At 43.6% G+C, this 17699-nt stretch overlaps 1 protein-coding gene across 1 annotated transcript in view; it reads right to left on the reverse strand.

The window, feature by feature from the left end:
• The window catches only part of PTDSS2 (phosphatidylserine synthase 2), a 38575-nt gene extending 30362 nt beyond the window's left edge, over positions 1-8213 (reverse strand). The window contains exon 1 of the mRNA XM_081012996.1: positions 7779-8213. Coding sequence (XP_080869122.1) covers positions 7779-8038 — 260 coding nt within the window. The 5' untranslated portion in view covers positions 8039-8213. The remainder of the gene's footprint in view (positions 1-7778) is intronic.
• Positions 8214-17699: the final 9486 nt, after the last annotated feature.

The raw sequence follows: 17699 nt of genomic DNA on the forward strand, positions 1-17699 counted from the left end.
GGACTATTTACTGTCGCTCAGTATCTTCAGCAGGTTAAAATGTATTTATTTTATTTCATTTATTAAAGATTTACCCTTCCTCCAATCTAAAGTTCAGGGCAGCTAAATTTACTTATTTATAGACCACCTTTTCAAAAACAGTTCACTTAAAAATACACTAAATATAAAAATAAAAGTTGAACATGATAATTGATTCAGAGAAAAACAAACAAACCCTATACCAACAGTTTCCTCAAACAACCCAAAGCGTTGCAGACTCTTTGGAAGGTCATAAAGAAAGTTCTAGTCCTAACTTCCACAGACAGATCGTCCACAGCCTGCAAGTGTAATAAACCAAGCAGCACAGATGGTAACATCAAGCCTTGAGGAATACTTTCTACCAATTTCTAAGGGGTGAAATACCGTATTTTTTGCACCATAACACTCACTTTTTTCCTCCTAGAAAGTAAGGGGAAATGTCTGTGCGTGTTATGGAGGGAATGCCTACGGGTGGCGGGGGGGATCTGCTGCAGTCGTGAGCAGAGGATCCATGGTTCCCCTTCCTTCCCTCCTCCTTGGCTCGCTTTGAAACAGCAAAGCGGGAGAAGAGCCGCTGAGTGGGGAGGAGAGAGGGACAGAGAGCCTGCTTGCTTTAAAGGAGCAAAGCGGGAGAGGAGAGCAAAGCGGTTGGCTCCTTTAAAGCAAGCAGGCTCTCTGTCGTTCTCTCCTCCCCACTCAGCTCACTACATAGCAGCAAAGTTTTTCAGCTCGCTAAGCCGGGGATGAGCGGGGAGGAGGGAGAAAAGCAGAGCCTGCTTGCTTTAAAGGAGCAAAGTGGGAGGGGAGAGGAACCCTCTCCCCTTATATCCCTCTTCTTCATTATTAGCAGCATCCTTCACACACCCCACGCGTGCTCCTTGTCCCTTGAGTGCTTTTCCTTCCCTCCCCACTTAAAACGTGGTTACAAAGCACGAATCCACATGGATCCTCAGGATTTTTGCACTGGGTCACCCCAAACTCACCATCAGATTACATAGCACGCACTGACTGTTGCCTGTGGCCGCAGTGGTGCAAAAACGTGGTTACAAAGCATGGATCCACATGGATCCTCAGGATTTTTGCATTGGGCTACTCCAAACTCACCGTCAGATCACATGTCTGTGGCCACAGCATGAACCACAAAAATCATACATGCACTGTTTCATTTAGAATATTTTTTTTCTTGTTTTCCTCCTCTAAAAACTACGTGCGTGTTATGGTCGGGTGCGTGTTATAGAGCGAAAAATATGGTAGTTTCCAAATGGCAAAATTCTGAGCACAGTCAGACAGACACTGCTGCAGCAACAGCCCATACGCCCGAACATGGTGATCAAGTTGACCTAAAAGAATGGCAAAGGTTGCAGTAAAAGTTACTCTGACAGCATTAGTACAAAAGCTGTCAATCTTTAGCTAAGCAGGGGATCATAACACTGCATTGGAAGCTTTCCCGTAAATAAAACTTAGCTTCTGAAAATACAGTTGCCTTCTCACAACTATACTGAAGCTAAGTATATAAATAATATGAGCACTGTAACCAACAGAACTACACTATGCATAATCAGTGTGCAGGAACTCAATTTTTCAACTCAGAAGACTGGAAGTTGAGGCACAATTTTAAGGAATTTCAGTTACACAACACACGAAAGATTATCAGAAAGGTTTGTTTCTCCACACTAACCAACACAAACATGTCTGCAACTTTTCCATGTACCAGCTTTCAGTAAACTGAAAACTCCTATTTATAAAGCTCCACATTCTCAGTTTCAAATATAAAAGACTTTGCGTATTATTCTAAGAGAATAAGCATGCAGTGTTACACAATTCACATGATGGGACTTCCCTTTCTTCTCCTGCTCACTATATCCCTCTGCATGCTCCCCAATCTGTTCTAGAGGATCCTCAAACTCTTCAGAGCAGATTGGAAGGCATACAGGCGTTATAGAGTGTAAGGGGAATTCATTCCAGAAAGAGTGATCATCACTCAATAGTTTTCTTCATCTCTAGTGGGCCACTTCACAAAACAGAGGGTCCAATATTCAAGCATCATTTAACAAAGGAACAGAAAAGGCAAACAATTTATCATCAATAGCAATAGTATATACTTCGTTGAGAAGGCAGCAATAAGGAATGGAAGAGGACATTCATGACCTAGCTTCTGTGCAGAGATTACCACCAGTTCAGTAAGCTATGGTTTAATTTTGTACAACTAGATTAGTTTTCTTTTGTGGGTCCTACATAAGGAAATGTGGTCCCCAAGTTATGTTCCATCCCATTTTCTGCAAGTCACAGAATGACAGCTGCTTTATAAACTCTTTAAGTATGAAACAAAGGACAGGCAGAATCACCCTCAAAGACTTATTTTCAGCATTGGGGCATTCTTCTCCCAGAAATCAATGAAGACCCAGCAACTCTGGGATGAAAACAAATAAAAGGTAAATCATGTGCTCTTTTGGCAGCATTCATGTGCTCTTTTGGCAGCATTTATCTTTAAAAACCTCTAATCCATTCCAATCATCTATATTAGAGTACAGCATAAAATTAAACTCAATGAGAGGGCAGATTTTAGTAAACACACAGGAATCAATTTAAAAGAATCAGCAACAGGACAGCCACCTATGTCTAGATAAACAAAGACAGCCATTTCCCAGCACTTTCCAGAAGTCCTTATGAAAAACAAAGTCATTTGACAATGGTTCATTATTCTGTAAAAACAGCAAAGCTGAAAGAACTTGAGGGTTGCTCCACAGGTTCTGGCACAACTCTCAACAGTACACAGATAAACTCCCAACTTCTCCTTCATGTACTTCTGAAGTAGCTCACTTGGGGCCAAACTAGAAGTTACGTCAGAAGAAGTGAATTACAATAATGCAAAGCCCCTACAAAATGGGGTGGCAGCACTGATGGGCTGACAGCACAGGCAGGAGAAGCATCCCCTGCTATGGTCTCTCTCCAAGCCTGCTTTAAAGGGGGAGGGGAGAGAACCTTCTATCAGTGGTGCTCCATGACTGAAGCAAGCCTCACTAAGAGAAATAGCTTAAAAGACTTTATTTTAGGAGGTTGGCACAGAAGGTTATTTACCTCCCTCCCCACTTCATGATCTCCCACTGCAATTTCACTACAGATTTCAGTACAATCCAGCCTAAATTGTGTTGCTGCCACATCTACTTTGCCCCTCAGTTGAGATGTTAAATGCTGAATGTTTCCACACAGACTATATTAAGGACCATATTAAATATTTATCTTAAGCAGAAGGACAGTTACAAACCTGACATAAAAAACAGCAAACATTTCAATCTCCCACGAACATACTGCTAGTCTGTAAGTCTCAGTTCTTCAGTAAAAGAATTTCAGAGGAAAAATTCTAGCATGAACATGCTGAACTACAATGAATCAGTAAGTGATTTTAAGATTCAACTGAGACCAAATATTTTTTCTTCCCCTATAGGTGTGCTATGTTATGAATTTTGTGCTACAGCTGTGAATGGTCACAGTGCTTCTTTGTATACATTTCAACTTTGTATAGAAATGTCACACTGTTTACAAATGCACATGCACTCTCCATGCATGGTTTGCACAGTTGCACTGCATCTACTGGCTACACTCTGCTTCCACCCACAATGCCTACACATTAAGAAAAATGTCAGGAAGAAAAACCATGCATGTGCCACTTTACATAAATATGGCTGCCCTTTCCAAGCATTTCACTGGATGCATTATTTTAGGGATTGAAGCCTAAGTGTACAGCATTCATATGGTGACCAAATGTGTTCGCGAACAGTCCTCATACACCTCTTACACCAGCAGTGAAGAAGCTCTGACCTATGGAGCCCAATTAGGCCTTCCAGGCCTTTCCACTTAGCCCATGAGACCATTACGACAGAGCCATGCTCACCTGTCCTACACCTGACATCATATATGATACTGGCTGTGGGGCAGGCAAAGGGGGAATTGCAGGCATCCCCCATACAGTTCTCTCCTAAGCACCACTCATCAGCTGATTGATTACCAGTGCTTGCAGGAAGTCAACCAACTGATGTCACAATGACATTGGGCAACCTAATTTTGCCCAGTGCAGTATGTGATTTTTGAAGTTCTGACAATAAGCTAATTGTTGGGGCTTTAAAGTGCAATACAAGGCTCTCTGGAAGTACTAACAATCAGCAGGCTATCAATGATTGCAGAGCTGTGTGCAGCTCTTTGAAACTCTAACAATTGGACAATGGTCAGGACCTTCAAAGCCATGTACCACACAGGGTGAAAAACATCACCATCATCACAGGGATGTCAAGTGATTGATAGGTGGGTGGTCCCTATCAAACTTAGCTTGCAGAGGTCAGACTCTATGATCCAGACCACTGACCAGATCCAACCCCCTTTTCCTCTTTTACATTTAATGAGCATTCAGCCTCATTTACGTTTGCTTTTAAATTGAGGGTAACACTTCATGTATCTGATGAAACTGACTCTTGTCCGTGAAAGCATACACCATACTAAATCTGTTTATCTTTAAACTGCCAATAGATTCTCTTCTTTTTGTTGTAACAAACTCTCAGAGCATGAAAAATTACTTAGGACTACAATTGTAATACTATTGGCTGGGAGTAACTCCTAAAGAAACGCAATGGGGTTTTTTAACTGTTTATTTGTCTTTTTCAGATAGTATACAGAACATCGAATGACTGAATGGGGTTTATTTTTGAGTGGACATGTATAGTAGCGATGGGGAACACTTTTCTGGCCAAGGGCTGCATTTCCTTTCGGGCAACCTTTTGTGGGCCACAGGGCAGTGCTACGTGTCAGAGACAAAAGTGGGCACAGCATGAAATGTAAAAATTTACCTTTATACAATGGATTAGTTTCTACACATATCTCTCTAGCCTCCATTCAATCAAACAAAAGGTAAAATATTACTTCAAAAACACATCTCAGACAAAAACACTCAAGGACACTACAAAGCCAGCAAGGGGCATGCCTGGAAGAGTTCCAAGAGCAACAGAGCTGTGTTTAGCCTTTTAGACTGAGGTTCTCCACCCCTGATACACTATTGTCCTTCTAAAAAAATCAGAAAGTATGTGTACATGCTGCACTTTGTGGCAGCATGTGTGTTAATCCACCTTAAATTATGATCAATGAAAAATTACATTCCTCAGTTATTCACTATTAGAATGAACTAAACTGAATCTCTAAAAGAATGTGTTTGGTGATCAAGGTAACATAAAATACTATGAAAGATCAACATTCTGACAGTTCTTAGATTCCTTTTTCAAAAGTTAGAGCATATTCAAGTATCAAATGTAAGAGTATTTAAGAACTCATTAAATACTGCACTTCTCTTCATAGCTTAAACGGACACATATAATCAAAATAGCAGTTAAACAAACAATGGTCAAATCATTGAAGACGATCTAAAAGATCTGACTATACTATAGAACACTTATCACCCAGAATAATGAAACATCATCAACAGTGTTGGAAAAATAGTTCAGCAATAAAACGTACAATCTTTAAACTAGTATTAAAGAAGCAATCAAGTTACAATTTTACCCATTCTCCATTGAAAGGGCAGGACTGTGCCCGTATGTCTGCAAGATCCAGTTATTTGGTCACTAATTCAGCCAATACACAGCAACTTCCCAGAATGTTCTCTGTGGTCCTTCCTGAACTCTGATAAAAGATTGTGTTTCCTAAACCTGAAATATTGCAGGCTCTAAGTCAGTCCCTACAATGTTGCCGGAATGAAATAACCACTACAGCCTCACTAGGTATACTCTATGTTTGCAGAACTCTCACTGAATATCAGCAGATCTTTCAAGATCAACATACTCCAAATTTTATTACTGCCAAGATCAGAGGAGTCAGACTCAGGGGCAACCTCAAGCCAAACCAGGTCGGAGTCACTTCAAATCAGGCTCTTCTATCTTTACTAAGCCTCTTGCAGAACCAGAAAACTATGCCCTCTGTTGTCTTTGAAGAAGATAAATTGATGTCTAAAGCTAATCATTGTATTCCCTTTTCCATAATTGATGTATGTGGCACAAGAAGAAGAAAGGGTTTTGAAGCTGGAAACCATGTTACTTAACATACTGTGGAGGATAAAACGCTTGAGAATTTTTTTTAAAGTTTGCAGGAAATTTTGTCTCTCCCAGTGAAACTAAGGACACTGAGTTGATGCTTAATTAAATTACCAGATTTCCAACTAACATCATACTGTTCGCTAGAAAATAATTTGCCCTCTCAAGAATTGCACGAAAAGAAAAAGTTACACCCATTGTGGAGGAAGAAAAGAACCATCATTCTGGGTATTACATTACAAGCCTAACAACTGTAATGGAAAGAGAACAGTGGCACCTCAAAGATATAAAGCAAGTGGAATAAATAAAGACACAAAGTGGAAAAATATACAAGAATTAGTGATGCCACAATTACGATATCTTTGTGGGTAGGTATTGTGCTATATCTTTTGTTCTTGTGTAGGCTTTTCATGGCAAAAGAATTTTTATTCTTTTTTGCCGAAGATGGTTTCGATACAGTCTTTTTTCATACTGTCTCAACAATAATAAAGTATGGCTTTGCTTTTAGGTGTGCATCAGGACAAGTAAAGTTTTAACCAGTTCTGTTTGAGAATATAATAAACTAAACAAGGTAGTCATGATAAGTCTAAAGGAGAAAAATAACATCACACAAGTGCACACCTACTTCATCAGATATGGATGTGTTGAGGTCTGTCAATCCTTTTACTATAGATGAAAAATTACTTACTAGTATGTAAGTATTAGTAAATATTCTGCCTCCATCTCTTCACGAGACTGCTCAACTACAAAAGTCACACTATCTTTCACTACTTGTGTCTACAAAACCTTATGTTTTTGTAGTACAAATGCTGGAATAGTAGAATGATATCTGGAAAACTATCACAAACCATTAAGCAAGGGCACTTAGAGAAGTGCTCTTCTCTACAAACCGCCCAGGCAAGTATTCTCTTGAGATAAGGAGATGAAAGTGTGGTTTTGCCTTTCAACTACCACAAGTAGGCTGTTGCCTAGGAAAGTTATCCCACAAGTGTGCAATTGAAGCAAGATCAAATGTATTTACTCAGAAATTAAGTCTAACTGAATTAAACAGAATATATTTCCAAGTATGCATGGGAAAGCAGTCTGAGTTTCCTCTTGGTGCTGTAAATTACAGATATTTCTCAGAGATTTTGCTATATCAAATACTCATCAAGCCAGGAGAGGTGGAAAAAGCCAGCAGTAAATATAAAGCATATTTACTCAGCAGTAAGTCGTACAGAGCTACGTGATATTTACTCAACAACTGTGTTTAGGGATGTAACACTAATCACTTCCCCAACTGACCGCAAAAGCTGAGGAGAGAAACCAAAGGAGGGCCAATTCCTAAGAGAAGGAACAGCAGAAGTGACTTGAGAAAAGAAGCAGGTTCAGCAGGGCTCCTGGGAAGGAGACACCCAGACAGAGAAGTCCAGCCTGATTCCAACGAGATGCACACCCTTCTTTATATCCTCGGTTCCAGCATCCTCAAGTTCACCCCGCTCACTCCCTTCTCCTTGTTGGTCCCTAGCCTTTTAAACGGACAGCCTGCCTACCCGCATCTTTAGTTGTGCATACACGCGTCTATTGACTGTGGGCAACCCGTGTCCATGGACTGCGCCGTTTCCTTCCGCGTGTCAGGGTGAAAGGGCCTTGGGGAAGAGAGGCGACGAGGGGGGAAGGACACGGGACGCCCTGCTCCGGCCCCCTTACCAGAAGAACGTGTTGGTCCCGTCATCGTACACCTCGGACTCCGTGCTGCGCCGGCTCCCGTGCGTCGTGGTGGAAGCAGTGGTGGTCGTGGGGGCGGGGGCGGCGGCTCCCGGCGTCGCGCCCCTACAGCGCCCCGGCGAAACCTCTGTCACGGGGGGAGAAGCCCCGTTGGGCTCCGACGGCGGCGGCGGCTGCTCCTCTTCCTCCAGGGCTGCCTTTCCGGAGCCTCCTCCGTGACCTCTCCGCTCGCTGCGCCTCATGACGGGGACGGCTGGCTGCAGGAAGGCGGCGGAGAGAGAGCGGCGACTCAAGCGACGCCCCGCGCGCACCAGGCGGGCCCCTCCGCGCGCCCCATCTGAGAGGAAGAGGCGAGCCCAAAGAGCAACAGCGCGCTCCGCAGCTCACAGGCGGCGCTTCAGCACCGCTTGCTCGTGACCCCACGTAGGCCGGGGTCGAGGGGCGGGGCCGCGCTCGCGGAAGGCGTGATTCGCTGCCGAGGCGGCGCGCGTGCGCAGTCGGGGGCGGCGGCATGAACTCCACAAGCGAGAGGGCGGGGGGAGACAAAATGGGGCGTGGTTTTTTGTGTGTGTGTTTTGCTCGTGGGCGAAGAGCGGTCTGTTAGGCTCTTCTAGTCCCGCCCCTACGGGACTAGATAAGCGTGCATGCGCAGCTTCAAAGTTGCAGCCGTGCTCTTGCATGTTTTGAAGCAAGTTCCACGGCTGACCGTGAGAGCTGCAAAGAGAGAGAGAGCCCCGTGGCATCCTAAAGGCGAAGACGTTTTATTATGGCGGGCTAGAATCTTTCCTCGCTTGTAAATGGGAGTTTTGTCCTTGGAAAACAAACTGATCCTAAAACTTGTTGGTACGGAAGGAAGTCCCACCTAGTTCAAAATGGAGTTTATATTCCGAAATTGTGCTTCCAATTTCGTTGCTCAAGAGGGGCGTGGAGTGGAGGCATGGCAGAGGAAAATCTCATGTTACCATAACAACAGCTTATTAAGCAAAGTAGAGAAGGGTCCTCTGGAACTAGGTGGTGGGAGCATAGGGCCACTTTTGAGATCAGGATTCTTGTGTTTGACAAGCAGGCACTTGGAGATTTTATTTTTCCAAGCATCAAGGTGCTTTAATAAACTAAAACAAAGTGATGGGAGAAAGCCTTGACCTTTTCACTTTCTGTCTGTTTCACAGTTAATAAAGGCACAGTGTGAACTTTGTCAGAAATATGGTTACAACCCTATACATGCCTACCTAGGAGTAAGTTTAATCAAACTCAGTGCACCTTATTTCTATGCTGGCTGCATAAGACTGTGCTATACATGACATAATCTTCCTGTATGGTGGGAGATAAATGGTGGTGAAATTTGTGGTCCAGGATGGAAGTCGGCAGGTCAGCTTTTGACACTTTAACAGATGTCTATTATGTGTACCCAAAATGCTTGTTTACAAAGCTATTGTACTACCAACCTTACTGTATGCTTGTGAAACATGGACCACTTATAAATGCCATCTCCAGCTCCTTGAAAAATTCCACCAATGGTGTCTCCAAAAAATTTTTACACATCACTTGAGAAGACAGGTGAACTAATATCAGTGTGCTGGAAGAAGCAAAGATCACCAGTATTGAAGCAATGATTCTTCAACATCAACTTTGTTGGACTGGTCATGTTGTGCGGATGCCTGATGATCGTCTTCCAAAGCAACTACTCTATTCCAAACTTAAAAATGGAAAGCGTAATGCTGGTGGTCAACAAAAGAGGTTTAAAGACTGTCTCAAGGCCAATCTAAAAAAATGTAGTATAAACACTGACAACTGGGAAACACTGGCTTGCGAGCGCTCCAGTTGGAGAACAGCCTTTACCAAAGGTGTCATGGGCTTTGAAGATACTCAAACTCAAGACGCAAGGGAGAAACATGCTAAGAAGAAGGCATGCTTGGCAAATCCACACCGTGATCAACTCCCGCCTGGAAACCAATGTCCCCACTGTGGAAGGATGTGTGGATCCAGAACTGGCCTACACAGTCAATTATGGACTCATTGTTAAAACTTGTGTTTATGGAGGACAATCTTGCTCGGCTGTGAGTGATCGCCAAAGTAGAAGAAGACCTATATAATAAGAGATGTCCCCTTAAATCAGGAATGGGGAACCTGTATACATCCAGATGTTGTGTGTCTATAGCTCCCATCATACCAGACCCAGATCACAATGTCTGGAAGGCCACAGCTTTACCACCCTGTCATAAACTATCAGCAAACATCAAATTAGGAAACACCACTTATTCTCATAAGGTTGGGTTCATTGCTTTATAGGTGTGAGAAATCCTATTCCCCCAACCTTCCATTCTTTCAAGGGAAATCTGCCAGGTGTTGCATGGCAGCTGTGAGCAAGATTGCTGACCAAAGTGGGTGGGGCCCAGAGCCATCTCTCCTACAAACCCATTCATTCTCTTTTCTCCCCTTTCTCTTCCTCTTTCTTTATCTCACTCCCCCCTTCTCTCTGTTTGTTCTCTGCCCAGCTGGTTTCTGCCCCCGCGCCCCATGCAGCAGGTAAAGGGAAAGGTAAAGTGACCCCTGACCATTAGGTCCAGTCGTGACCAACTCTGGGGTTGCGGTGCTCATCTCGCTTTATTGGCCGAGGGAGCCAGCGTACAGCTTCTGGGTCATGTGGCCAGCATGACTAAGCCGCTTCTGGCGAACCAGAGCAGCGCATGGAAACGCCGTTTACCTTCCCGCCGGAGCAGTACCTATTTATGTGCACTTTGACTTGCTTTCGAACTGCTAGGTTGGCAGGAGCAGGGACCGAGCAACGGGAGCTCACCCCATCGCGGGGATTCGAACCGCTGACCTTCTGATCGGCAAGTCCTAGGCTCTGTGGTTTAACCCACAGCGCCACCCGCGTCCCTGTCATGCAGCAGTTAGGCACCACTAAAAGCTTTAAAAAAGAACAGAAAGCCTAATTCCCATTAGGGGTGAGGCTAAAGACAGGAGGCTGCTGCAGACTGAATAGGGAGGACATGCTGACCACCTCCAACCCACAGGCTGGCAGCTCCCCATCACTGCTTTGTAGCGAAGGACAATGTGATTAAACTGTCAGACTCTGAAAACCTACAACAAAACTGAATGCTGCAGAAAATGGCCATCTGGCAAAAATTGGGCAGCAGGTTTGCAGAAGCCCCTCCAAAAAAGCCCAGTCAGACCCAGCACTGGGCACATTACAGTATCCCCTTATTTACTAGCTAGAAAAACTAGCAGTTAGTGTCCCTACACCTGTATAGAGCTCACGTCTTCAGCGTCTGCATGGGCTGGGTGTCAGGAGCACCTTCACCGACCTTCCGATCACAGGAATGCAGAAACAGCAGAGCACAGCATTCCTCTGGAACAGGTCCTGGTGCAGTGGACTCACATTTGCTATTGTGAGCACCTCAATAGTAGCAGAGTAATGGAAGAAAAACAGTGGAGGTTTTGTTGCATACCTAATTTTATTACTACTGGTTAAACAAGACAAAACAGAATGGACATACACGAGAGAGTCAGCTCTCTCATACTGTCACCTAGTCTCTAGAAAGATCAAAGAAAAACCGGCACAGTGCTAGGGACGGAAGTCTGGTAGAGTGGTTTCCGTCCCCTCCTTTCTCTGGTACAGAATGTAAAACAAACATGATCTGTTGATCTTTGCAATGGGAGGGATGAAAATACGGACAGTTAGAAGCTCCAAAACCAAATCTGCCTCCTATGAGGAATATCAGCTCCCACTCTCCCCCACCCAGAAAATAAGTGGCGTATGGAAGGAGTGGTGGTTGTGGCAATGAGACAGCATTACTATCAGTTCACTTTGGGAAACAGGTGTGTAATTCAGGATAGGACATACATAATGAAAACCATAGTTGGTCAGTTACATTGAAGCCCTGTTGTGTGCCCATCTCAAGTGCTTTTGTGTGACTGACTGAAATGTGCTGTTGAATTGTTATAATGCTTTTGCTTGCTTTGATGGAAGGGGTGTCTGTGCGCGCGCGCATGTTAGCCTCTGGCTTTTGCATGGCTGGAATGTAGACTCTTGTACAAAGGTAAGAGTTACATTCATTGCTTTAAAAAAAATTAAATTGACTTTTAGGTAAAATACGGAGAGTTAGGAAAGAGAAACAGAACCAGGAACAACAGACATCAGGTGGATTCATAGCATAATGAACAGACTGGGCAAGTCAAATTTCACACCCTGTCTAATACATAAAAGCAAATAATAATCTTTTTTCTAATCATTACAGATCACAAGTGGCAAGACAACATGGTATCTTCAACAAACTAAGTTTGTTGCTTCCCAGGCCTGCTCCATGTATAGTTATTTCAAATCAAATGTAAGTCTCCACTCCACTGCATACTTCTTTTGTCAATGATATGGCAGTTCCCACAACACAAAGTCCACTCCCCAAAGTGTACAGGTTTGCTTGATGCAGTAAGGGCCAGTTCTCAGACCAGTTTTATATTTGTTTTTGTAAATTGCCTTGGTCCCTTATTAGAACTGAAAAACAATATAAGCATGTTTATTATTGTATTTATTAAAATTAAAATAAAAGCATGCATGAAAAGAGATGTACCTAGGGTCCCTTGCACCCTGGGCAAAAAGCTGTATTGGTGCCCCCCCCCCCCCAGTCCCTTGTGCTCCTCCGCTGGGGTGCCCAGAGGAGCCTGCATGCTTCACCGGGCTGCCCATAATAGCAAAGGAACAGCCTGGGGAGCAGGCAGGCTTCTAGCAACTCCGAGCCAGAGTGGACAGACACGCTTTTTGCAGGCCTGCACCCTTGGCAGGGGCCAACCTAACCAACCCCTAGATACGCCCCTGTGCATGAAATAACAGAATGGGTGCCTTTGGGATATGTTTTAGAAATGTCACAAACCTCAGCTTCCTAACACACACTTGCCCAGCCGTTCTCTTCAATACACATGCATGAGTTTCCATGTATAAAAAGTTAACATGAGAATCAGTGAGCACACACACACACACACACACACACACACGGAAGTCAGATAGAACAGGTTCTTCTTTTTGCACTCACCTCTTACTCAGCAATCTCACCTAGAGCACACGAAAATCAAAGGGATCTCCAGCTTCCTCAATTTGCTTTTGGAGCTACTCCTTAAAAGCATTAGCATCCAAATACGAGAACACTATTATGCACAGTCAATTACGGACTGAATTAATCATTATGCTAAGTACTCTGCTAAGTAGGCCCCCTGCCAAATGGGGGTTCTTGTGATGCTCTAATTATCTGGGAGCTTTCCCAATATGGAGAGTATACTCATATTGATGCTTGTATTGCAGCCTTTTAAAATTCCCTGTGGTTTGGAACAGGATAGCTATTATTTTATCACAAGAAAGCGTGCCAAATCTGTAGTGGGTGGGAATTGAATATTGAGAGCCTGGTTGGCACAAGCAGTAGAATTCTTTGAACTGCAGGAGGCTGTGTGCCCGGCTGCATATATCTATTTCCATTTTTAAATATGAACGCTGGCCAGGTAGAAAGGGTCACTCAGAAATTTGGAGCCCTAAAAGATAGTTCAGCTTTTCATCTGGCCATATTCCATTCCACTTGGTTTGTTTGTTTATTTGTTTCACAAAATCCATACACTACATTGTTTTTTAAAAAACCTCATAATAGTTTATATACTCTGGTTTCTCCTCAGATCGTATAAATCTTTCGCCTTTTACAAAGAGCAGCAAGGCCTAAAAGGTGGAATTCAAAAGTGTGTGGGGTAAATATTTACATATGCAGGGTAATCCAAATTATATGGGAACTCAGAATTCAAAACCATATGCTCTCCCCCCCACCGAATTAAAAATCCAAGCCTTGTGGCCAAGATTTGCAAGATCCTGTGATTGCCATCTAAGGCCCTTCTCTATGTGTGTCCTCCATAGGAGGTCCAGAGGGTGGCAACATGAGAATAATCCTTTTTAGTGGTGGCTCCCCACTTGTGGAATACACTTCCCTGAGATGTTTGCCTGGGGGCATGTTTATCTACATTCAGGTACCAGCCAAAGCTTTCCTTTTTACCTGACTTTTTGTGCCTGAATTTGAAAGGTTTTCATTGGGTTTTTGTTTTTTTGTTTTTTTATAAGTTTATACAGTATGCTGACAGACAAACTTGACATACATACATATAACAATTAAACATAAAGTGAAAAAAAATATAGTAAAAAGATGTTAATACACAAAACAGAAAAAACAATATTAACAATATTAACAAAAAAGAAAAAAAAATAATTAAATACATATCTCAAAAATAAGTGATATATGTAACCAAATTTCATATCCATTTTCTTAGGTTTTCATTGGTTTCATTGTAATTGATTTCAATGCTTATATTGTGTTGTCAGTTAGTTTGGGCCATTTTTGTGAGTAAAGCAACTAATAAATATTAATAATATAAAAAAATGAGTGTGTTGCACAAGAGTAGCTAAGCCAGGGCCAGACCTAGCATTAGGCAAACCGAAGCTGCCACCTCATGAGTTTATGGGTCTTTAAAATAAATAAATACGGTAAGTAAATACAACGCCCCCCCCAAAAAAAACCCTACAAAGCGATGTTGAGACCACGGAGAAATATATATGATTGCAGCAGGTGCCAAACAATGTTTCTGCATCAGTCTGGAAAAAAAGATCATTGCAGATATCGGGCCCTAGACTAGGAATTATAATGCCTTGGGCACAACAAATTTCAATAAGTGCTGTTATGTATGAAAAGGCAGTCTGCCAAGGCCAAGATAGTCAGAATTCTGCTCTCTAGCCAGAAGCAACAAAGAACTGCATGCAAGTGAGTTCATGGAATTCCACTCAGGCAAATGAGCAGAGAGGAAAAGTATTCTCTCTCTCCTCTGTGTCTAGCATAGAAAGCAACCAGAGGTGCAGTGGACTGCTGCAAGAGGAATGGAATCAATTCTCTTATCCTTCTCTCCTTGCCCCCAGTAGGCTGGTAAAGAGTTTCGCAGGGTAGTAATTTCTTGTGGCCTTGTTTACAATACCATTTTAAGAATTATATACAGTGCTTTTTCTGGGGGTACTCAAGAGAACCTTTCCACCCCCCCTGCAAATATTAAAAGTATTACACTTACTGTAACAATTGCATGGTGAGTACCAGCACCTTTTTATCTGTAAAAAAGCACTGATTATATACATTTCATATATCACATGTTTTTCAGCATAAAAACCCAAACAAATATAAAAAGGGATCCATCATGCGTACAATAAAGCAGTATACACTAATACTTGCAGTCTTGTCAAAAGCACAGTAGATGGTGCTGTAAGACAAGTCAGTCTCAAAATGCTTTTATCTCGCTATTAACTGAGCACTACAGGCTCACTTATTGGATAGCACTGTGCAGCTATGAGACTGCATATACACCATACATCTGAAGTACATTATCCCACAAATAATCCTGGGAGCTGCACTTTGCTAAGGGTGATGCGAATTGTAGCTCAGTAAGGGGTCAGCTACAGTTCCCTGGTTCTTGCTCCCCCCATGCATTTTAAATGTAAGGTGTGTATACACACCCTATTTCATAAAAAACACAGCTTGTTATGAAAATGTGCTGACCTCCACACACAGTTTATGCTTCCAGCTTTCTTCCAGAGTATGCTACAAGATCCATTGCCTACAATATGTGACCCTCTGGATGCTGTTGGACTTCAACTCCCATCTTACCTAACCATTAGCCATGCTGGCTGGGGCTGATGAGAGCTATAGGGCAACAATGCTGGGTGGCAGCGGGCAGTTTTCCCATCTCTGGTTTACAGCCAAACAATACAATCCCCTTTCTCCCAGTTGCTCGGAAGATTCATACGTAGCAAGAATACCAGAATTAAAAAATACTTCCATTTAAGGTAATTATCAAAGGGCATATATTTAATTCTTAGTAAGCAGCAGAAAGACTTTCCAGTTTTACATGCTTACTTATGATTTGGCATTTCCTGTGCCTCTATGGATTAGGATAGCATTGTATGTGATGCTGCAGATCCACAACAGGAGACCATCTGACCTTCACAAAGACAAAGACTGGATCCTGCTGCAACAAACCCCAGTGTCAACTCTGTCCCTGTATTTGCACATGTAACACTATTATAGGGACTAATGCCAGTTCCTGGGAACTCAGGTCATTTGAACATCTTCAAAAACAATATATGCCATCACTCACTACTGCCAGTGCTTTTCTGCTGCTTACATGGGACCTGCTTGTCATATGTCAGCCTTCCCCAACCTGGTATCCCCTAAATGCTTTAGACCAGTGTTTTTCAACCAGTGTGTTGTAGCACCCTGGGGTGCCTTGAATGATAGCCAGGGGTGCTGTGGCCTTCTGTCCCTCTTTCCTTCCCTCCTTCCTCTGACTTCCTCTTGCGTCTCTGCCTCCCAAAGGCTTGCACAGCTGTTTATTGCAGCATCCCTGGCTACAAGCTTCACAGGCAAATGATGCCTCTGGGGCTTGCCTGGTTGCCAGGAGCTGGGGTGGCCTCAGAATAAGCAAGCAAGCAAGCGGGCAAGGGAGCCCAGCCAGCCAGTCTGCCAGTCCTTGCTGTTGGGAATGGACAGACAAGTCCCAGGCCCCTGTGAGGCAGTTTGAGGAGGCACCTCTCTTTGGGGTGGGTGGTGGGGCAGCTCAGAGACCAGGGGTGGCAGCAGCAGCTGCCCAGAGGATTCCCAATGAGAGGGGAGAGGAGAGAGGAGAGAGGAAAGGAGGCTGAGGGAAAACTCCACAAGGGTAGGTATTTGAAAAAGGGTGAGAGGCTGCCAGCTCTGCAGGCAAGGAGTGACATAACTGGGCTCCTGAAGCCCACGGGGTGCCGCAGAAAGAATGTAGTTGGTCAAGGGAGCCATGGACTCAAAAAAGTTGGAAAACTCTGCTTTAGACTAAAACTTCACTCTGCCCCACCAACATGGCCATGCTGGCAGGGGTTGATAGGTTGGGCAGTGGCTGGGAAACAGGAAATTTAACTCCATTTACTCCATTTCTCATTTTATAGATTGATTTAATGGGACAACCCTGAATCCTAATAATATTAGAGAGGAAGGGGATGCATCCCTATACAGATCTCCCACTCTGTTCTTATTTATTTGGATTATTTATATACAGTGGAACCTCGGGTTGCAGACGTAATCTGTGACGGAGGCACATCCGCAACCTGCAGTGTTCGTAACCTGCAGCGTCGTGTCTGCGCATGCTGCAATTTGGTGCTTCTGCACATGCACAAAGCATGATTTAGCGCTTCTGCGCACGCGGCAAAACCCGGAAGTAACCCTTTCCGGTACATCCGGGTTTCCCGCGGTCCGCAACCTGAAAACGCATAACCCAAAGCGTTTGTAACCCGAGGTACCACTGTATTGCCCTTTGCACATGCCACAGGGATCATAGAATTGTCAGAAAGTTCTTCCTGAAGTTTAATCTGAATCTCCTTTCTTATAACTTGAATCCACTGGTTTGGGTCCTGCCCTCTTCTCTCTCATCTCCTTTCTCAACTTAAGACTGTAAGCTTCCTGGGATGGGCACCTTTTGCTTATGTAACTCTGACAAAACTGGACAGCACCATACAAGCAAACCCATCATAAGTGACAGTTAGCGAGCAGCTTTTATATGAAGTGTTCGGTCCTTGGCTAAAGTCAATAGGGGTCCAGTAGAAACTGCAGCTTTCACCGCTTTGAACACACGCTGAGTGCCAGTGGTGGTATGGTGGTTAGAGAGTGTTGCGCTAGGATGTGCAGAACTATGGTTGAAATCCCTACTCAGCCATGAACTTCTCTGGGTGACCTTGGTCCAGTCACTGTCTCTCAGCTTAACCGATCTCACAAGGTTATTGTGGGGATTAAATGAGCAGGGGGAGAACCATGCACACCACCTTGAGCTTCCTGGAGAAGAAAGTGAGATATAAATGCAACTTATAAA

This window comes from Podarcis pityusensis (assembly GCF_964106645.2).
Source record: "Podarcis pityusensis genome assembly, chromosome: 1".
NCBI lineage: Eukaryota > Metazoa > Chordata > Lepidosauria > Squamata > Lacertidae > Podarcis > Podarcis pityusensis.